Here is a 14,933-nt window from a genome sequence, read left to right as displayed (position 1 = left end):
TAGTGCCTGTTATGGGCAACGATCTTCTAGATGGGTACTTCCTGGCGGTCGAGGTGGTTGCGCGAGCTGCGGGACGGCAGAATACGGGAGTAACGTCAGTGTGGACAACACAGCGCATGTTGATTTGCAAATGCATGAGTGGCATGGTTGTAAGAAAGGCGTAAGTACGCTCACCCGTTGCGAGCTACGGGGCCTAAACATCGGTGCACGCCTCGCAGCCGTGCATATGTAGTCTCATTGTACAAATGTACGTGTCCGAATCCTCGATGACCGAACGACAAAGCTGTATGTAGATCAGATCTGCAGAGTAAAGTGCGTCATTGAAGATGCTACGTACTCAACGGCGCTATGTACGCCACTTGCATACTCGCAAACGCAGTACAGCAGAATCCGGAGTCCTCGACTGATCCACCGCTTGCGTTGCGCACCGAAGTAACTGCTACCACGGTTCAAGTGGGTATCTCGCGCTAGTTCCGTCCCAGAAACGCGCACGAATATGATCCTCGGTTGTGAGTCTGCGCCATGGCTTGCTAGCCATTTTTCACCATTCCACTGGCACCAGCGTTCGCTTCCGCGTCTTGATGTCTGAGCTCTACAGATCGGTGGTGTGCATTGCAAGACCACTCCAGCGCTCGCCCCTTGCTGATCTGTTGGAACTTGGCGTGGATTATCGCCTGTTGTCAATGTTCAATGAAATACATCGCCTCCGTCTCTTGCTCCGCTTTGATCCCTGCCATCAACCACATTGCAGACGGCACTTCGTTCACATCGGCGGGTCAGCATTGAGGTCGGCGCTTCATATTATGTAGTATGACCACTCACCAGCAACAGGGAACAGCTCATGGACAACCCGAAGGATACGACCAGCATAATGAGTGCCTGGGGAAGCGAAGGGTGATAGCAACTATAATCCTGAACATGTGCGAAGCCAGTCTCTACTATTGAACCAGATTTGAGCTGGACACCGCACACGCGCTGCAGGCCAGCGGTAGCAAGCTTGGGAGTTTACACATTCACATGGCACAGGAGGACGATTGCTCCTGTTTGTGTGCAGTGCGCGGCAGCTCGTGGAGCGTATGGTAGTCACGACGGAAGAACGCCAGAGATGTCGTTGCAACGTCAGATACCCTTGAATGCCCGCGCACATCCACAGAGTGGATGGTGCCAAGCATTACTCGTAGACCCGTCGACGACGCGTATCAAGTACTACTCACAACAGGCCTCAATACAGAGACCGCGTCGGGAAGTCAAGATCAAGGATATCGAAACGAAGCATAAGCTTAAGCAGCTTGCCCACCGTGGGCAGGCCTCCAATTCGAATGTTTTTCCAGACTGACCAGCGTGCGACAGGAGACCTTCGAGTATCCCGGATTCAAGAACTTGAAGAACGAGCAGATCAGTGAGCAGTGACTCACAGACATGACGTTTGAATAAGTACGCGCACGGGTCGATACGACTTTGAGGGTCGACGCCGATTTCCGAACACCGTATCCATTGTTTTGGTTGTGTGAAAGTCAGCACCGCGTGTTAACCAAGCAGGGTGTACAACATTTCAACCTCGCGTTTATGCACGTCCATATGTTGGAGGTAGTGCCCATGGCCACTGGCAGACACCCCTCGCTCTCGTCCGGTACTAGACTACCACCATCGCCCTGGACAGGAAGCTATAATCATGGAGCAAGCTTGTTGCCGAATCAGCGACGGGTAGCGGGAGGGCAGAGCATCGAGCAGGAAGAACGTGAATCACGGTCGTCGTGAACGGTCAACGTCAACACTGAAAGCCAATTCGAGAAAGTTGAGAGATGCACTGCAGCGCACGTGACTATTGGACATTCGGCGCCAATCGCGCGACGACCGTGACCCGCCTTCACCAAGCTTTCATCGTCTTGAATCTCGACAGTCTCCTCGAATTTGCGGACTCCCATCCAGCTTTGGGCTCTAGTCTTGCTGCATCTCTTTCTCACCATATCTGCTGTTGAAGAACATCTGCGGCGCCAAGTCCGCACCGCATCCGGCCTGGTTCTGGTGCTGCACCCCTCACCCCATTCTCCCTGCCTGCTTACCGCACATTCTCAGCCTCTGATACCGAGTCATGGCTGCGGCGAAGGCAAAGAAGGCAGCCGTACCCGTCTCGCGACCGATGGTTGTCCCTGCGCCGCCGCAGGCCCCTGCGCCAGTGGCCGCGCACGCGCTGACCAACGGCAAGAAGAAGAAGAAAAAGAAGGGCAAGGGCAAGGGCCCGGACATCGACCCCGCATTCGAGGGCATGGTCTTCGACGACAGGATATACACTGAGGACGAGATGCCCGAAGAGATCCAGGCGCAACTGGCGAACGTAGTCTACCCTGCGGAGCCCGAGACGCGGTCTGCGTCCCGGACAGGTCTGTCGCCCGAGCTCGAGTCTGTCCACCTCTCCACTACGGCCTCGCTCTCTGCCTCGCTAGCTGCCGTCGCGCGCCAGAATCCCGGAATGGTCACGGAAGCGGACCTCGCCGCGACGGTGAACAATCTCACGCGCGGGATCGAGCCGGACGCGGAGGGGCGGTTTGACGAGCAGTCCCTGGAGCAGTTGCCGGACAAGCTACGGACCTTTGTACGAGACACTTACTTGCATCTGAGCGCGTATGGTGACGCGCCCGAAAAGACCCAGGCGATGTATGCGATCGCGCAGCAAATCCATGCCGGCACGGGCGGTGGCGGCGCGAACAACGTCCAGAGCGGCACGCGATACGCGGGCACGTACCCGACGACGCTGCCCTTCGACCCGGCGATGTTCTCCGACCCTGCGTTCAGCCTCGCGATGGAACAAGCCGCCGCGGCGAATGGACTTCACCCACGCGATGCGCTCTCGCCGACGGGTGTCGTGCTGCTGAACGAGTATGCCGGCGAGGAGGGATACGCGGAGGACGAGTACTACAGCGAGGACGAGCTCGACGAGTTCGATGCGGAGGACGACGAGGACGAGGATGCGCGCGCGGCGGCGACGGGGGTGCGCGACGCGGCGGCGTCGGGCGGCGGTGGCGGCGGCGGATTCGGCCCGGGCTACGCGCCACTGCGGAAGAAAAGGCCGAAGAAAAAGAAGAGGCAGCCACAGCGGGCGGCGAACCCGGAGGTGGCCGGCCGGCAGCGGCCGGAGACGCCGAATGTCGCGGCTGTGGGAAATTCGCCGCCGCCTACCTCTGCTCACAACGCAATGCCGACCGCGCGACCGCCGCCGTCGTCGAACCCCCCGCCCTCGTCGCGCGCGGCGGGCAAGCAGCCCATGTCCTATGCTGCCCCTGCCCCCGCCGCCAACCCTCCTCCCAGCCGCCGCGCCGCCTCCAAGGCCCCCATTACCTCCCACGCGTACCAACATAATCACACCCATCACCACCCATCGCCTCCATCTTCGAACGCCTCCGCACCTCACAAACCGCGCCCACCAGCGAATGGAACAGGAGGGGGAGGCCCGGCAAAAAACAACAAGATATGGAGCACGAGTACGACCGAGGAGCGCGAGCGCATCAAGGAGTTCTGGCTTGGGCTGGGGGAAGAGGAGCGCCGAAGTCTCGTGAAAATCGAGAAAGAGGCCGTCCTCAAGAAGATGAAGGAGCAGCAGAAGCACAGCTGTAGCTGTGCCGTCTGCGGTAGGAAGCGGTCCGTGTGCCTCTCCCCTCAGCGCGAAAATTTTACTGACGCTCGGCATTGGCTTTCGTGCTCGATCACGCTGTGTCTGCACTTTGCACGCTTGTTATTGCGCGACGCGTGCCCTGCAACAGGAGTGCAATAGAGGAAGAGCTGGAGGTACTGTACGATGCTTATTATGAGGAGCTAGAACAGTACGCGAACTATCAGCAGCGCTACATCTCCTCTGGCGGCACACTTCCTCCTCCGCAAGGCCCAGGACCGTTCCCAGGCAGCGTCGAGCTTGACAAGAACGGCGTCGTCATTGATCCCCATGCCCCCGCCCATCCCGCCACACGCCCGAAAGGCGCTGTCATGACTAATGGTCGCAAGCCCGTCAAGCCGCCCGAGAGCGAGTTTGACGAGGACGACGGTGAGGAGGACGAGTATGAGGAGGAGGAATATGACGATGAGGAGGACGAGGAAGAGGAGGATGAGGAGGACGAAGAGGAGCCAGATGCGGAGGACGAGGACGATGCCAAGCCACAACCTGATCGGCGGGCAGCGCCCAACCGGCGGCGTCCCATGCCCAATGGGACAAAGGCGAACGGTCGCGACGGGCTGGGCAACTTCGGCAATAGCCTCACCGTCACAGGCGAGTAGCGCGCAGCCACACTTTGTCCGGCCTCTGATCTCACCTTTGTAGGAGCAGGTAACATCCTCACCGTGGCTGATGACCTGCTGAAGAACGACGGCCAGAAGTTTCTCGAGATGATGGAGCAGCTGGCTGAGCGGCGGATGCAGCGCGAGGATGAGGCCGTACAGGACGTCGAGGATGAGAGTGAGGACGAGGATGACGAGGAGGGTGATGAGGAAGATGACGAGGACGACGAGGATGACGAAGATGAGGATGAGGAGGAGGTCTGTATCTGCGCTGTGTCGTGTGACAGGCGACTGACCCTACACCAGGTGATGACCGAGGAGCAGAAGATGGAAGAGGGCAAGCGGATGTTCTCTATCTTTGCTGCACGGATGTTCGAGCAGCGGGTGCTCCAGGCGTACCGCGAAAAGGTCGCCCAGGAACGCCAATTGCAACTCCTCCGCGAACTCGACGAGGAGGACAAGAATAGCAAAGAACGGGAGGCCAAGAAACAGACGCAGAACCAGAAGAAGAAGGAGAAGAAGCGGTGCGTATGCTGTCTATATGTCCCATTACTTATGTTCTCATTTCCGCTCGCTACAGTTTGCAGAAGCTTGCCAAGGACGAAGAGCGCGCGGCGAAAGCGGCCGAGAAGGCAGCCGAGGAGGCGGCACTGAAGGCCAAGCAGGCAGCGCAGGAGGATGAGCAGCGCAAGAAGCGCGACGAGGAGCGTGCACGCCGTGAAGCTGCGCGGAAAGCGGTTGAGGAGGAGAAACACCGTAAAGAGGAGGATCGGCGGAAGCGCCTTGCTGAGGAGCGCGAGCGCGAAGCGGAACGGGAACGCAAGCGCAAGGAGCAGGAGGAGAAACGCAAGGCAGAGCGGCGGGCGCAGGAGGAGCGCGAGCGCAAAGCACGCGAGGAGCGCGAGGCCAAGGCAGCCGCCGAGCGCGCCGCTGCAGCTGCTGCGAGGCGTGAACGCGAAGAGAAGGAGCGCAAAGAGCGGGAAGAGCGACTGGCGCGAGAGCGTGAGGAGAAGGAGAAGGCAGAGAAGGAGAAGGCAGAGCGTGAGGCGCGAGAGCGCGAGCGTGCTGCTCAGCAGCAGCAGCAGCGCGCAGCTTCGCGTAATGCCCGCCCTCCTACTTCACCTCGGAACGCCAGCTCGGCAGGACCTTCTCAGCGGTCACCGAACCACGCTGGGCCGTCCAAGAAGATTCTCAACAAGCCCGCTCCAACTCAACAATCCGCCACTCCTGCTCCCGTCATTCAACCTCCCCGTCCCCAGCAGCCCCGCGTGACAGTCGTGACCAGCCCTCCAGCTCTCCAGCCGATGCCTGCTCAGGTTCCGAATCACCTTCCTCCTCAAGGTCCTCCCATGTTCTCACCCGGTGTGATGGCGCCTCCTGTGATGTCTCCGAGAGGACCGTTTACACCGGGTCCTCCCTTCGGCATGGGCCCTGGCCCTTCGATGCAGCAAGGTCCACCGCCGCCGCTTGGGCCGTCCGCGATGCCACGAACCTTCGGGAATGGCGTACCCTACGACGCGCCATTTGTCCGGAATGTCCCTCCACCTGCGCCCATTGCTCCGCCCTCCGCCATCGCCCCTCCTCCCATCGGCCCCCCTGCGCCCATCGCCCCGCCCAACCGAAATCCTGCGAATTCGCTGGCCTCGCCGACACATCTCACTCCTAGCTCGAGCCGTCTTCCTGCTGCCGATCCTGGTCCTATCACACGCCCTGTTGCTCCTATAGCACCCATTGCACGACCGTCTGGAGACGCGTCTGGCTCTGGGTCAACGTCACCAAGTCGTCGCTCACCAAGCCCGAAGGGTGTCCTCGGCTCGTCTGCGCTCGCTGCGGATGATGACGAAGTTGTTCAGACACCGAGTCGCCGCATTGTCGCACCTGGCCCGGTGGGTGGAGGCTGGGGAAGTCCCCGCAGCTCCGTTCCCGATATGCGTGCGCCTTGGGGGCCTCCTGGACATCCCGGCTTTGCATCTACACGTCAGCCTGCTCCCATTGGACATCCCATCTGGACATCGAACCCTGAGTGGCATCCTTCGACCCCTTTCTTTGCTAATGCTTTTACTGCTCACAACCCTTCGCCTCCTCCACACAGTGGTAGTTGAGTGCATCTTGACGGTCTTTTCTGTTACCCACTTCATCTCGCATATTACCTGCAATGATTGTTATTGACCCGCACGACACTGACAACAATATAAATGCATTAAAGATTCGTAATTCCGCGTAATACCCATAAGCAAGGCATAAGTTAAAGCAGTTTACTAGATGCTGCTGGTGCTATCCTACTTCGAATGAGCTTGATGATATAGAGAGGGAACGCGCTGATAGCCACGATCACGGCAACCTTCCAGGCAAACCGCACAGATATGACGAATGTGAGATCTAGCGGCGCGGTCAGTGTGAGACACTCTTGAACGTATGGTGCATACGTACCGAAATATTCAGGAAGGAACGCGATACTGATGACATAGAAAAAGAGCGTCGCCACCTCCGAGATCACCATGTAGATGTGCCTGGCACACAAGATGAGCTGCGCGGTAGAGCGAGAGAAGGTTCGACTCGCCATGTCGTGATCTCTAATGCCACCATGATGAGCTCGTTCAGGATCAGCGCCGTGAACGATATCGAGACAATATTTAGGAACTCGTTCTCGAATAGCACCAGTGACATGATCATGATCGCGGCACCTGGGTATAAATGAGGTCTGAGGCCCTACATTGAGGAGCAGACAGACGCACCTTGGTAGACGCTGATCATCAACCACATGAAGAACGTCTTGAAGGATAGCACACGACCCTGAAGAAATCGTGAGCATCGACGGGAAAGCCAGGGGACATCAACTGACCTTCGTGAGCTCCTTGTACAGTTCCGGGTACAGTAAGGCAAGGTCCTCGTTGACATCCCGGTCCAGCACCAAGGAGAAGACAGGCGCCATTGTGTACACAGTAGCGTATCCTACCATTAGCCAGCCCTGGTATAGTGCTATGGGCGCGAAATAGAAGATGGCAGAGAACACCGCCTGCATCACAGAGATGATGAGGCCGCGATGGATAACGAATTGTGCCAGCTTTGCGGAACGGCGATACGAATTACGTCCGTGCCAAAGGAGGAGCTTTGTGAGATGGCTGAACTGCGTGACGGAGAAATCCGCAGCGAGAGAAGCCTGTTTGCCTTCCTTGCCAACGATTCCGACACCTAGCAATATAAGCCGGTCAGATGGTTGCCTACTAGTGTTCTGTCCCTTGGTACGCACCAACATCCGCGGCTTGAATCATACTGACGTCGTTGCCTCCATCACCGATGCAGCAAACACGCTTCTTGGTATGATGCCGGATCAAACGTGCTACATCAGCCTTCTGAGTAGGTGAACAACGGCATGCTACGACGGCCGACAACTTCGTGGCAATCTCGATGAACTCGTTCTTGAACAGGTTCAGACACAGCTGCGTATACTTGTCAACGGACATATCCCCGAGCACGCGTGTAAAGGAACCCACCTGCAGAGACTCTCCGTCGATCACTAGACAACAGTCCAACTTGTTCTGCAGGAACTCGAGCTGGTCTCGAACTTCTGACGCTGTCTTCACTGAACAAACCGACATCGCAAGAAACGTCAGCAAGCAGGTTTACAGGATGAGAATAACGCACGGACATTTAGCGACCTGGTGGATGTACTGATTCCGCGCTACCAGTTTCGTCGAGATCGCGATACATGTCGCGGTCTCGATCTTGTCACCCGTCAACATCCAGATCTTGATCCCAGCATTTCGGAGTAACTCCAGCGTCGACTTGACCTCGTCTTGGAGCTTGTCTTCAACGCCGGTCAGACCGAGCAGCTCCAAGTCGCGCTCGAGCAGCTCCGACACCACTGTAGCCATGGCCTCATTCCGACCCTCGAGCTTAATGCTCGCATGATGGTGCCGCTCCTTGAACAATGCATACGACTGCTCGCTCAACTTTCGACGCGCCATGACAAGCGTCCGGAGACCCTCACGGGCCATGTTCGCGCACTCCTCCTCCAGCCAGTCGTTGCGCTGCACAATGCTCGCCATGACCGCGTCGGCGCCCTTCTGCAGGAACATTATCTCGCCAGTCTGAGTGTCGCGCACGACGATGCCCATGCGCTTCGACTCCGACGTGAACGGGAAGAGGTCGAGGACGTCGTAGGTGATGCGGGTCCCGGACGGTGTCTGTAGTTCAATCCGTGTCCGGTCGCGGTAAGTAAGCGTCAGGCCGACAGACTCCGTCCATTTGACAATGGCCACTTCGTCCGGAGACGATGCTTGGTAGGTCACGGTGCCGTCGTCGTTCGTTACCGGGGTCACCTGTGCGGCCGTGTCGGTGACCAATTATATGAGAGGGTTCGTGTGCGTACGTTATGACAGAGCGCAAGGCTGAGAACGACGTCGTGCACGCGAGAGGACATATCACGACGCCCTCTCGTGGCAAGTTGCGCCCCTGTTGTAGTAGAGCCCAAGCGTTTATGCGCTAAACCATTTTTGAATAAGCAGTAGCAACATGGGTCAAGGCAAGCTCCCATACCATGCTCTGCAGAAGCTCCAAACGCGACGGCAAGCTGGTGCACGACTTCGTCCATGGAGTCGTATCCATACGACACCGTGCCCATGTGCAGCTTTCGCATCTCCATCTCTATGCACACCCTGCGTCAGTCGGGACCGCCGGAGCATCTGGTATGAGGCGCCTACCATTTTGCGTCAAAGTCCCAGTCTTGTCGCTCAGCAGGTACTCTATCCGTCCGAGTTCCTCGGGCAGCGTGCTCGTGCGAACAATCGTATTCGGGATCTCGCTGTCGCTCATGATCTGCTGTGCATAAACCGTCTTGCCCATGTCCAGGTTCACGCGAAGACTATAATGCAGCCGGTCGCATCCTCTTTCCTTGCGAAGAGCTCGCCACGTACCTGATAGGGATGATGGACGAGAACAAGATGAGGAAACGGAAGATGTAGATGTACCACAGCCCACGGAAGCCATTCAGAGCGACAAGAGCGAACGACAGAGCGAACGTGACCGCGCAGAGGATCTAGTCAGCAGAACATGGTACGTCACTGTTCTTCGATGGGATACTACGAGCGCACTGACCTTGGCGAGTCGATTGATCTCCAGGTCCAGCAAACCCACCTTTGTCTCAGGATGGCTCGTGTTCATGACTGCGCGTGTCTCAGGGCCGGTGTAGACGACAAAGCCGATGGCAGAGCCAGCCGCAAGAACAGTGTTCGCCCACAAGACATTCTCTGCCGTGAGGGGCTCGACGGTGGGCACCTGAACCATAGGTACACCGTCCTCCGAGGCAGAGCGCGGTGAGTTGATTGTGAACGTGCCGATGAACGTATGAATGTCCTTCGTCGGTGCATCCGCTACAGAACCATTCCATCCCCGTGCGTTTGTGACTATGCGAAGGAGTAGCGCACAGAAACTACTCACCGTAGATCTCCGCGTCGAGTTCCATGAGCTCTCGCTCGGATGGCAACTTCTGGCACGTGGGCACTGCGACGCGCAGCTTCCAGTCCGTCTCACCGTCGAGCTGGTCAGTCCTGATGAAGCAGGTTCCCGAAGCGTCCGAAGTGCGCAGTAGGACCAGGTCAGTCGGGACCCGTTGATTCTTCTCTAGAAGCACGAGGTCGCCCACACGGAGCGCAGAAGACGGGACAGAGCGCGTGTGTGGGCCGTCGTCGCGACCTAGGTCCGGGGAGGAGTTGGAGGTAGTAGGCGTGAGGATGAGGTAGCGCGCAGAGTTGGCTTCGCGGTCTCGGAGATTGCGCTTGTAATCATCATATGCCTCCTTGCCCATGGTCACAAATAAGACGAAAGCCAGGGGAGCGACATAGGTCGCGATGAAGCCTGTGTCCGAGTGGGTCATGTAGCACCGTTGAGCGTGCTGTGCGACGTACCGATCTTCAGTGCGGGTACAAATTGTGATAATGCGACCAGCAGGAAGTAGAGGTTGAAGAAGAACTTGAACTGTTCGTAGAATACAATCGGGAGGAATGTGAAGGCATTGTATTTTTGGTTCCGGACAATGTTTGCCGGGAAGCGGCTGCGTAACTTGTCTGTCATCGCATACATGCAGTCAACGTAATCCGTAACGGATGAGTGGTCCTACCTGGAGGCCTGAACGGAACTGTTCTCGATTTGTCTTGTGGTGGCTTGAACTTGCGCGACCAAGGTGACCGCTATCTCGTGTGTTCATCGGTGAACATAGGAGACTTGACGCGTTCTAGACGGCCACGTACCGGTGTCGACGGCTCCCTACGGTCCCTATGTTCCTGTTCTTCGTCGTCTCGATACTCTCCATCCTGCACATCCTCCGCATCGCCCAAGAGGCCCGCATGTTCTTCCGGGTGGTCCGCATCGTCGATGTAGCGCTCTCGCCGCTTACCTTTCCGCCTCGCAGACGCGGCTCCGCGCGGACTCAGAGGCATACCGTCGGTCGGAGAGCCGTGTTCGTCACCGTTGGGTGAAGGTGCGCTGTTCGAGAGACGCTCGTAACCGACTTTGGATAGCTTTCTGGGACGCCTGAGTTTGTGTAAGGGAATCTCAGACATAGACTCCCTCCAGAGTCCAGAAAAGAAAACACCCAGAGATCCAGAATGCTGTCAGTGATTGGGAGTGCTACGCCGCAGTAGTACCGTCGCGTCGGAGTGGTGGTCGGAGGAGGTGAGCACGCGTTGTAGTGTTCAACATCAAATCAATACAAAGCGCGCCTACTTACTCAAGTATTACTATGGGCCACTATTCTTGAACTCGACCAGTAGAACTACGTATATTCGTCCTCCACTCTTTGCTATGCAGTGCACGGTCTCCTCGGTAGTGCCAACAACCTGATTCACATCGTTGTCGATGTGTTACCGCATCCCAGCCGTCTGGAAGCCTTCACAGCCGATCACTGAGCAGCGTCCCATCTCACGACCGTGCTGCAGGTAGCTCTCATGGTAAGTAACAAGTTGTATAGCTAGGCTCATGCTTGTTTTACTCTTGACTCATGGATTGATTCAAAGGTACTCAGATGGGAACTTCATCTAATCGAGTTGTTGTTCCCTTACCTCAGCCTTGCCCCGGACATGAGGCCACTGGCAGCACGGCGCCCGCCCCGAGAACTTGGCCGCCATCTGCTGCACCAAGTGCGCGGTGATACTAGTACGCGTATAGACGTGAACGCTGCACCCCGTAGCGAACAGCGCCAATGGACCATGCCGGCTCATATAGGCTCGATACCGCCGCTGCGTCGGCCGCTCAACGGCAACCTCAAAGCTTGCTTCGATTTCTCCATCTTCTTCTCGGGCAAGACGGCATGAACACAAGCAACGCGGGAGTATGCTTGGTTCTAAGCGGGCATGTCGGTGTCAGCGCCGCGCGTTTCCAACGGTTGCGTGCGCAGCTTTCGAGTTGGTCCACCAGTCTCGATCGCGCCCAAGGCTGAGTGGGAGCAAGGCCCTCTCTAAATCATGATCTGGACGGCCTGAGCGTATCTTAGGGCGTGCCTCAAATGCACTTTTCATCTGGGCCCGTTCTTTGCGCTGACCCATACATTCAACCCAGTCACCGAGATGCGGTCTCTCAAATTCTGCGCACCGATCCTGTTATCACTGACCTCGTCTTCTTTCACCCTGGGTTCTTTCTTGACCCTCTACGACGTACAAGGTCCATTGGCGGTCGGGTCTACGACATCGACGAGTGACACGGCCGCCGGAACAGCCGTGTACGATCCTCCTTATGGATCGTACGGCGGATACGCCGCGTACAATCCTATCGTCCTTGCGCCTCCCGCCGTCCCTTCTGGCTTATCGACGCAATACGATCTCGTGTTACCAGGAAGTGCATCCAACGTGCAAGGTCTGAGTATCCCTCAGAGTGGTTCATTCCTTGGGTTCTCTGTCGAGATGTCGGTGGTCACTCAAGTGGGTAAGTGAGGATGCAAATCAGTGTATGAACGCGTCTGACTGATGGCTGCTTGCTAGTTGGGATAAACGCGTGAGTTGCATTCCAATGACGGTTCTCGCTGTTCTCTGATTTGTTGGTCTAGCTCATTTCTCCAGGTCCCTTTTTTGAACCTCATGCAGCTCGTGGCACAGCGCGGTGGGAGTGTCAACGTTCGCGTAGGGGGTAACACACAAGACTACGCTGTCGAAGTCAAGGAGCTTACGGATAATCGCGGCATATGTGTCAAGAAGGATACTGATAACACCCGTAATCCTGTAAGTCTGGCACATAGCAATTTTGAGCAGGAAGAAAGCTGACTATATTTCGAATAGACCGATACACCGACCCTACTATTCACCCCCGAACTGCTGTACATGCTCTCAAATGTATCGGCACTTGTGAACGTCAATTGGTGGCTCGGTATACCATTCAACGACACCGCTGACTGGCGCCTGCAAATTGCCGAGACCGGCGAAACCATCCTCGGCGACAGGCTCCTGGGCTTCCAGATCGGCAACGAACCCGACCTATACGCCTTACACGGGCACCGAGCTGCGAACTACAGCGTATGGGACTACTTTGGCGAGTTCGCCGAGATAATAGACGTCATCGCCAGCGATGACCAGATCCCGAAGCGCAACAACCTCATTGCGCCGAGCGTGAGCGGCACGTGGACCCCCGAAGATGTCTGGAGCACTGGGTTTCTGACGTCCTACAATTCCAGTCTTGGTGCACTGGCTGTCGAGAAGTACGTGAAACCGGACTTCTGATGTTGTTCAAAGCTGACGGGATTGTCCATAGGTACCCCGACGATAATTGCGCGGCCTTATATCCTGGCGGTGCATTCGGCCCCGCGAAGGATCCTCAAGACGTTTTCGCCAACTACCTCAATCATACGTCTGGACAGCTACTCGTCCAACCTTACCTCGCGTCGACAGCGCTCGCACAACAGAATGGGAAGCCGTTCTACATGTTCGAAACCAATACTGCGAGTTGCGGTGGCTTTCCTGGCATCAGTGATAGCTTCGGCGCGGCCCTGTGGGCAGCAGACTACGCTCTGCAGATGGCCTATAGCAATTTCTCAGCCGCAAACCTACACGTCGGTGGTTTGAGCGATTCGTATAATGTACGCTCTCAAGCTCAACATGAGGAGTTAACTCTGATTCTCTGTTTAGCCTTTCATTCGTACGAGACGCCAGTGAATTCATTGAAGAACACGATGACTGACAGATTTGCTTGTAGCGCCGCCGACGAACGAGTCCATGTTCGAGGGCTGGACGATTGGCCCGGTGTTCTATTCAGTACTCGCCACGGCCGAAGCCCTTGGTTCCTCTAATACGTCGCGCGTGATTGACCTCAATGCCAACAATGGTAGCATATACACGCCTGCGTACGCGATCTACGAGCAATCTGCCCTTGCAAGACTGGCGCTCTTCAATTACATCTCAGATAGCAGCGGTGCGAGCACTGTTACCGTGACCATATCGGTCGGTGGCGGTCAGACAGGCGAACAGCTGGGTACCCCGCAGACCGTGAAGGTCAAGTATCTTGCCGCGGAGAGTGTCGCTGTGAAGGAGAATATCACTTGGGCAGGCCAGGTGCGGACTTCTTTCGTTGTCTCGATTATGTATTGCTGATGGCTCAGACAGACCCTCGGTAATCGTTTTCAAGTCGACGGACGTCTCAAAGGCAGCGAGGAGGTCCAGACCGTCCAGTGCAATACCTCATCCGGCACTTGTCAAGTAAGCGTTCCCGCTCCCGGCATGGCGCTGGTCTTCCTCTCCGATAGCGCATACCAGGAGGTTGAGCCCTGCAGCACGATTACATTCACGACTACGTCCGTGACGAACCCGCTGGTGACTGTGACAGTCGATCCAAGTATACTCTCCATGTCGAACGGGAACAGAAGTGTCGTGCTTGGAGGCACGGACCATGGCAACCAGGCGGTGCGGGGAGTTGGCGCGTCTGTGTGGCTGTTCCTATCACTGGCAGTCGCGGCGGGCATCAGGTTGCTGGAGGGGATGTTGTGAGCAGCCAGAATGCCAATCGGGCTTGTTTGTCGTTGATAATGATATCGACCATTGTTGACGATCACATACAGCACCAGTGAACATTCTACATGGTGACGACTCGGAGACCTCAAGCGAATTGAGCTTTTATGATGTGATGTTACGTGTGTTCCACGAAGCTAAACCGAGCGAGTCTTCACATGTACATCCTTGTGAGTCTCGGCTCTGAAAAAAAATACAATCCGGATTGACAAGGACATGCCGTCGAAAACGTTCAGCAAGATCGCCTACTCGCTATCACGAAGGCATGCTAGTCTCTTCATACAGTTGCGGACAGAGCACGTCCTGCTACAATGACACCTACACCGGATCCAGCAAGTTGACTCCCTAACTAGTTGTCAGCATCGCAACCTCGGAAAGCGAGAGACCGTCCACCACTACTGCTAAAATGTCCGGGACTCCACCGGAACGCGCGCGCGCCTGACACGCGAACGGGAGACACTAGACCAAGGGGGTGGACGATGCGCAACGGGTTTCAAGGAGGAGATGGGCGGGCCACATCACATTACACAACAGATTACGGTACCTTATTCCTGGAGCTACGGCGGACGGACATGCGCTGGACGGTGAAGGGAGAGCCGGAGGAAAAGGGAGGAAGGATAGCAGGCCATCTTTTATGTCTACATAGGGCTCGGCACTCAGTGACAATAAAGGGACAACAAA

At 56.7% G+C, this 14,933-nt stretch overlaps 3 protein-coding genes across 3 annotated transcripts; 2 read left to right on the top strand and 1 right to left on the bottom strand.

Moving 5' to 3' along the window:
• Positions 1-3,069: 3,069 nt before the first annotated feature.
• C8Q71DRAFT_144438 (salt tolerance down-regulator-domain-containing protein) lies at positions 3,070-6,440 on the top strand. Its single transcript, XM_047916579.1, has 6 exons — positions 3,070-3,636; positions 3,759-3,783; positions 3,838-4,258; positions 4,310-4,524; positions 4,573-4,790; positions 4,847-6,440. Exons 1-6 carry the CDS (start codon positions 3,194-3,196, stop codon positions 6,366-6,368), a joined length of 2,844 nt encoding a protein of 947 aa, XP_047777019.1. The 5' UTR covers positions 3,070-3,193; the 3' UTR covers positions 6,369-6,440.
• Positions 6,441-6,465: 25 nt separating this feature from the next.
• Positions 6,466-10,943, bottom strand: C8Q71DRAFT_769144 (aminophospholipid-transporting P-type ATPase). The gene is made up of 17 exons (XM_047924274.1): positions 10,515-10,943; positions 10,385-10,454; positions 10,173-10,331; positions 9,706-10,122; positions 9,364-9,638; positions 9,183-9,304; positions 8,970-9,130; positions 8,806-8,913; positions 8,639-8,751; positions 7,916-8,588; positions 7,761-7,849; positions 7,517-7,706; positions 7,109-7,458; positions 7,002-7,059; positions 6,827-6,950; positions 6,697-6,776; positions 6,466-6,645 (listed from the first exon to the last, which is right to left on the bottom strand). Exons 1-17 carry the CDS (start codon positions 10,824-10,826, stop codon positions 6,512-6,514), a joined length of 3,435 nt encoding a protein of 1,144 aa, XP_047777018.1. The 5' UTR covers positions 10,827-10,943; the 3' UTR covers positions 6,466-6,511.
• A 759-nt stretch (positions 10,944-11,702) lies between these two features.
• On the top strand, positions 11,703-14,420 carry C8Q71DRAFT_144395 (uncharacterized protein). Its single transcript, XM_047916578.1, has 8 exons — positions 11,703-12,183; positions 12,240-12,252; positions 12,305-12,476; positions 12,534-12,949; positions 13,003-13,327; positions 13,377-13,386; positions 13,444-13,799; positions 13,851-14,420. Exons 1-8 carry the CDS (start codon positions 11,829-11,831, stop codon positions 14,229-14,231), a joined length of 2,028 nt encoding a protein of 675 aa, XP_047777017.1. The 5' UTR covers positions 11,703-11,828; the 3' UTR covers positions 14,232-14,420.
• Positions 14,421-14,933: the final 513 nt, after the last annotated feature.

Source organism: Rhodofomes roseus (assembly GCF_022264815.1).
Source record: "Rhodofomes roseus strain CIRM-BRFM 1785 chromosome Unknown C8Q71scaffold_15, whole genome shotgun sequence".
Lineage (NCBI taxonomy): Eukaryota > Fungi > Basidiomycota > Agaricomycetes > Polyporales > Fomitopsidaceae > Rhodofomes > Rhodofomes roseus.
Note: the sequence above shows the minus strand (reverse complement) of the source record. Positions and strands in the feature narration are given on the sequence as shown.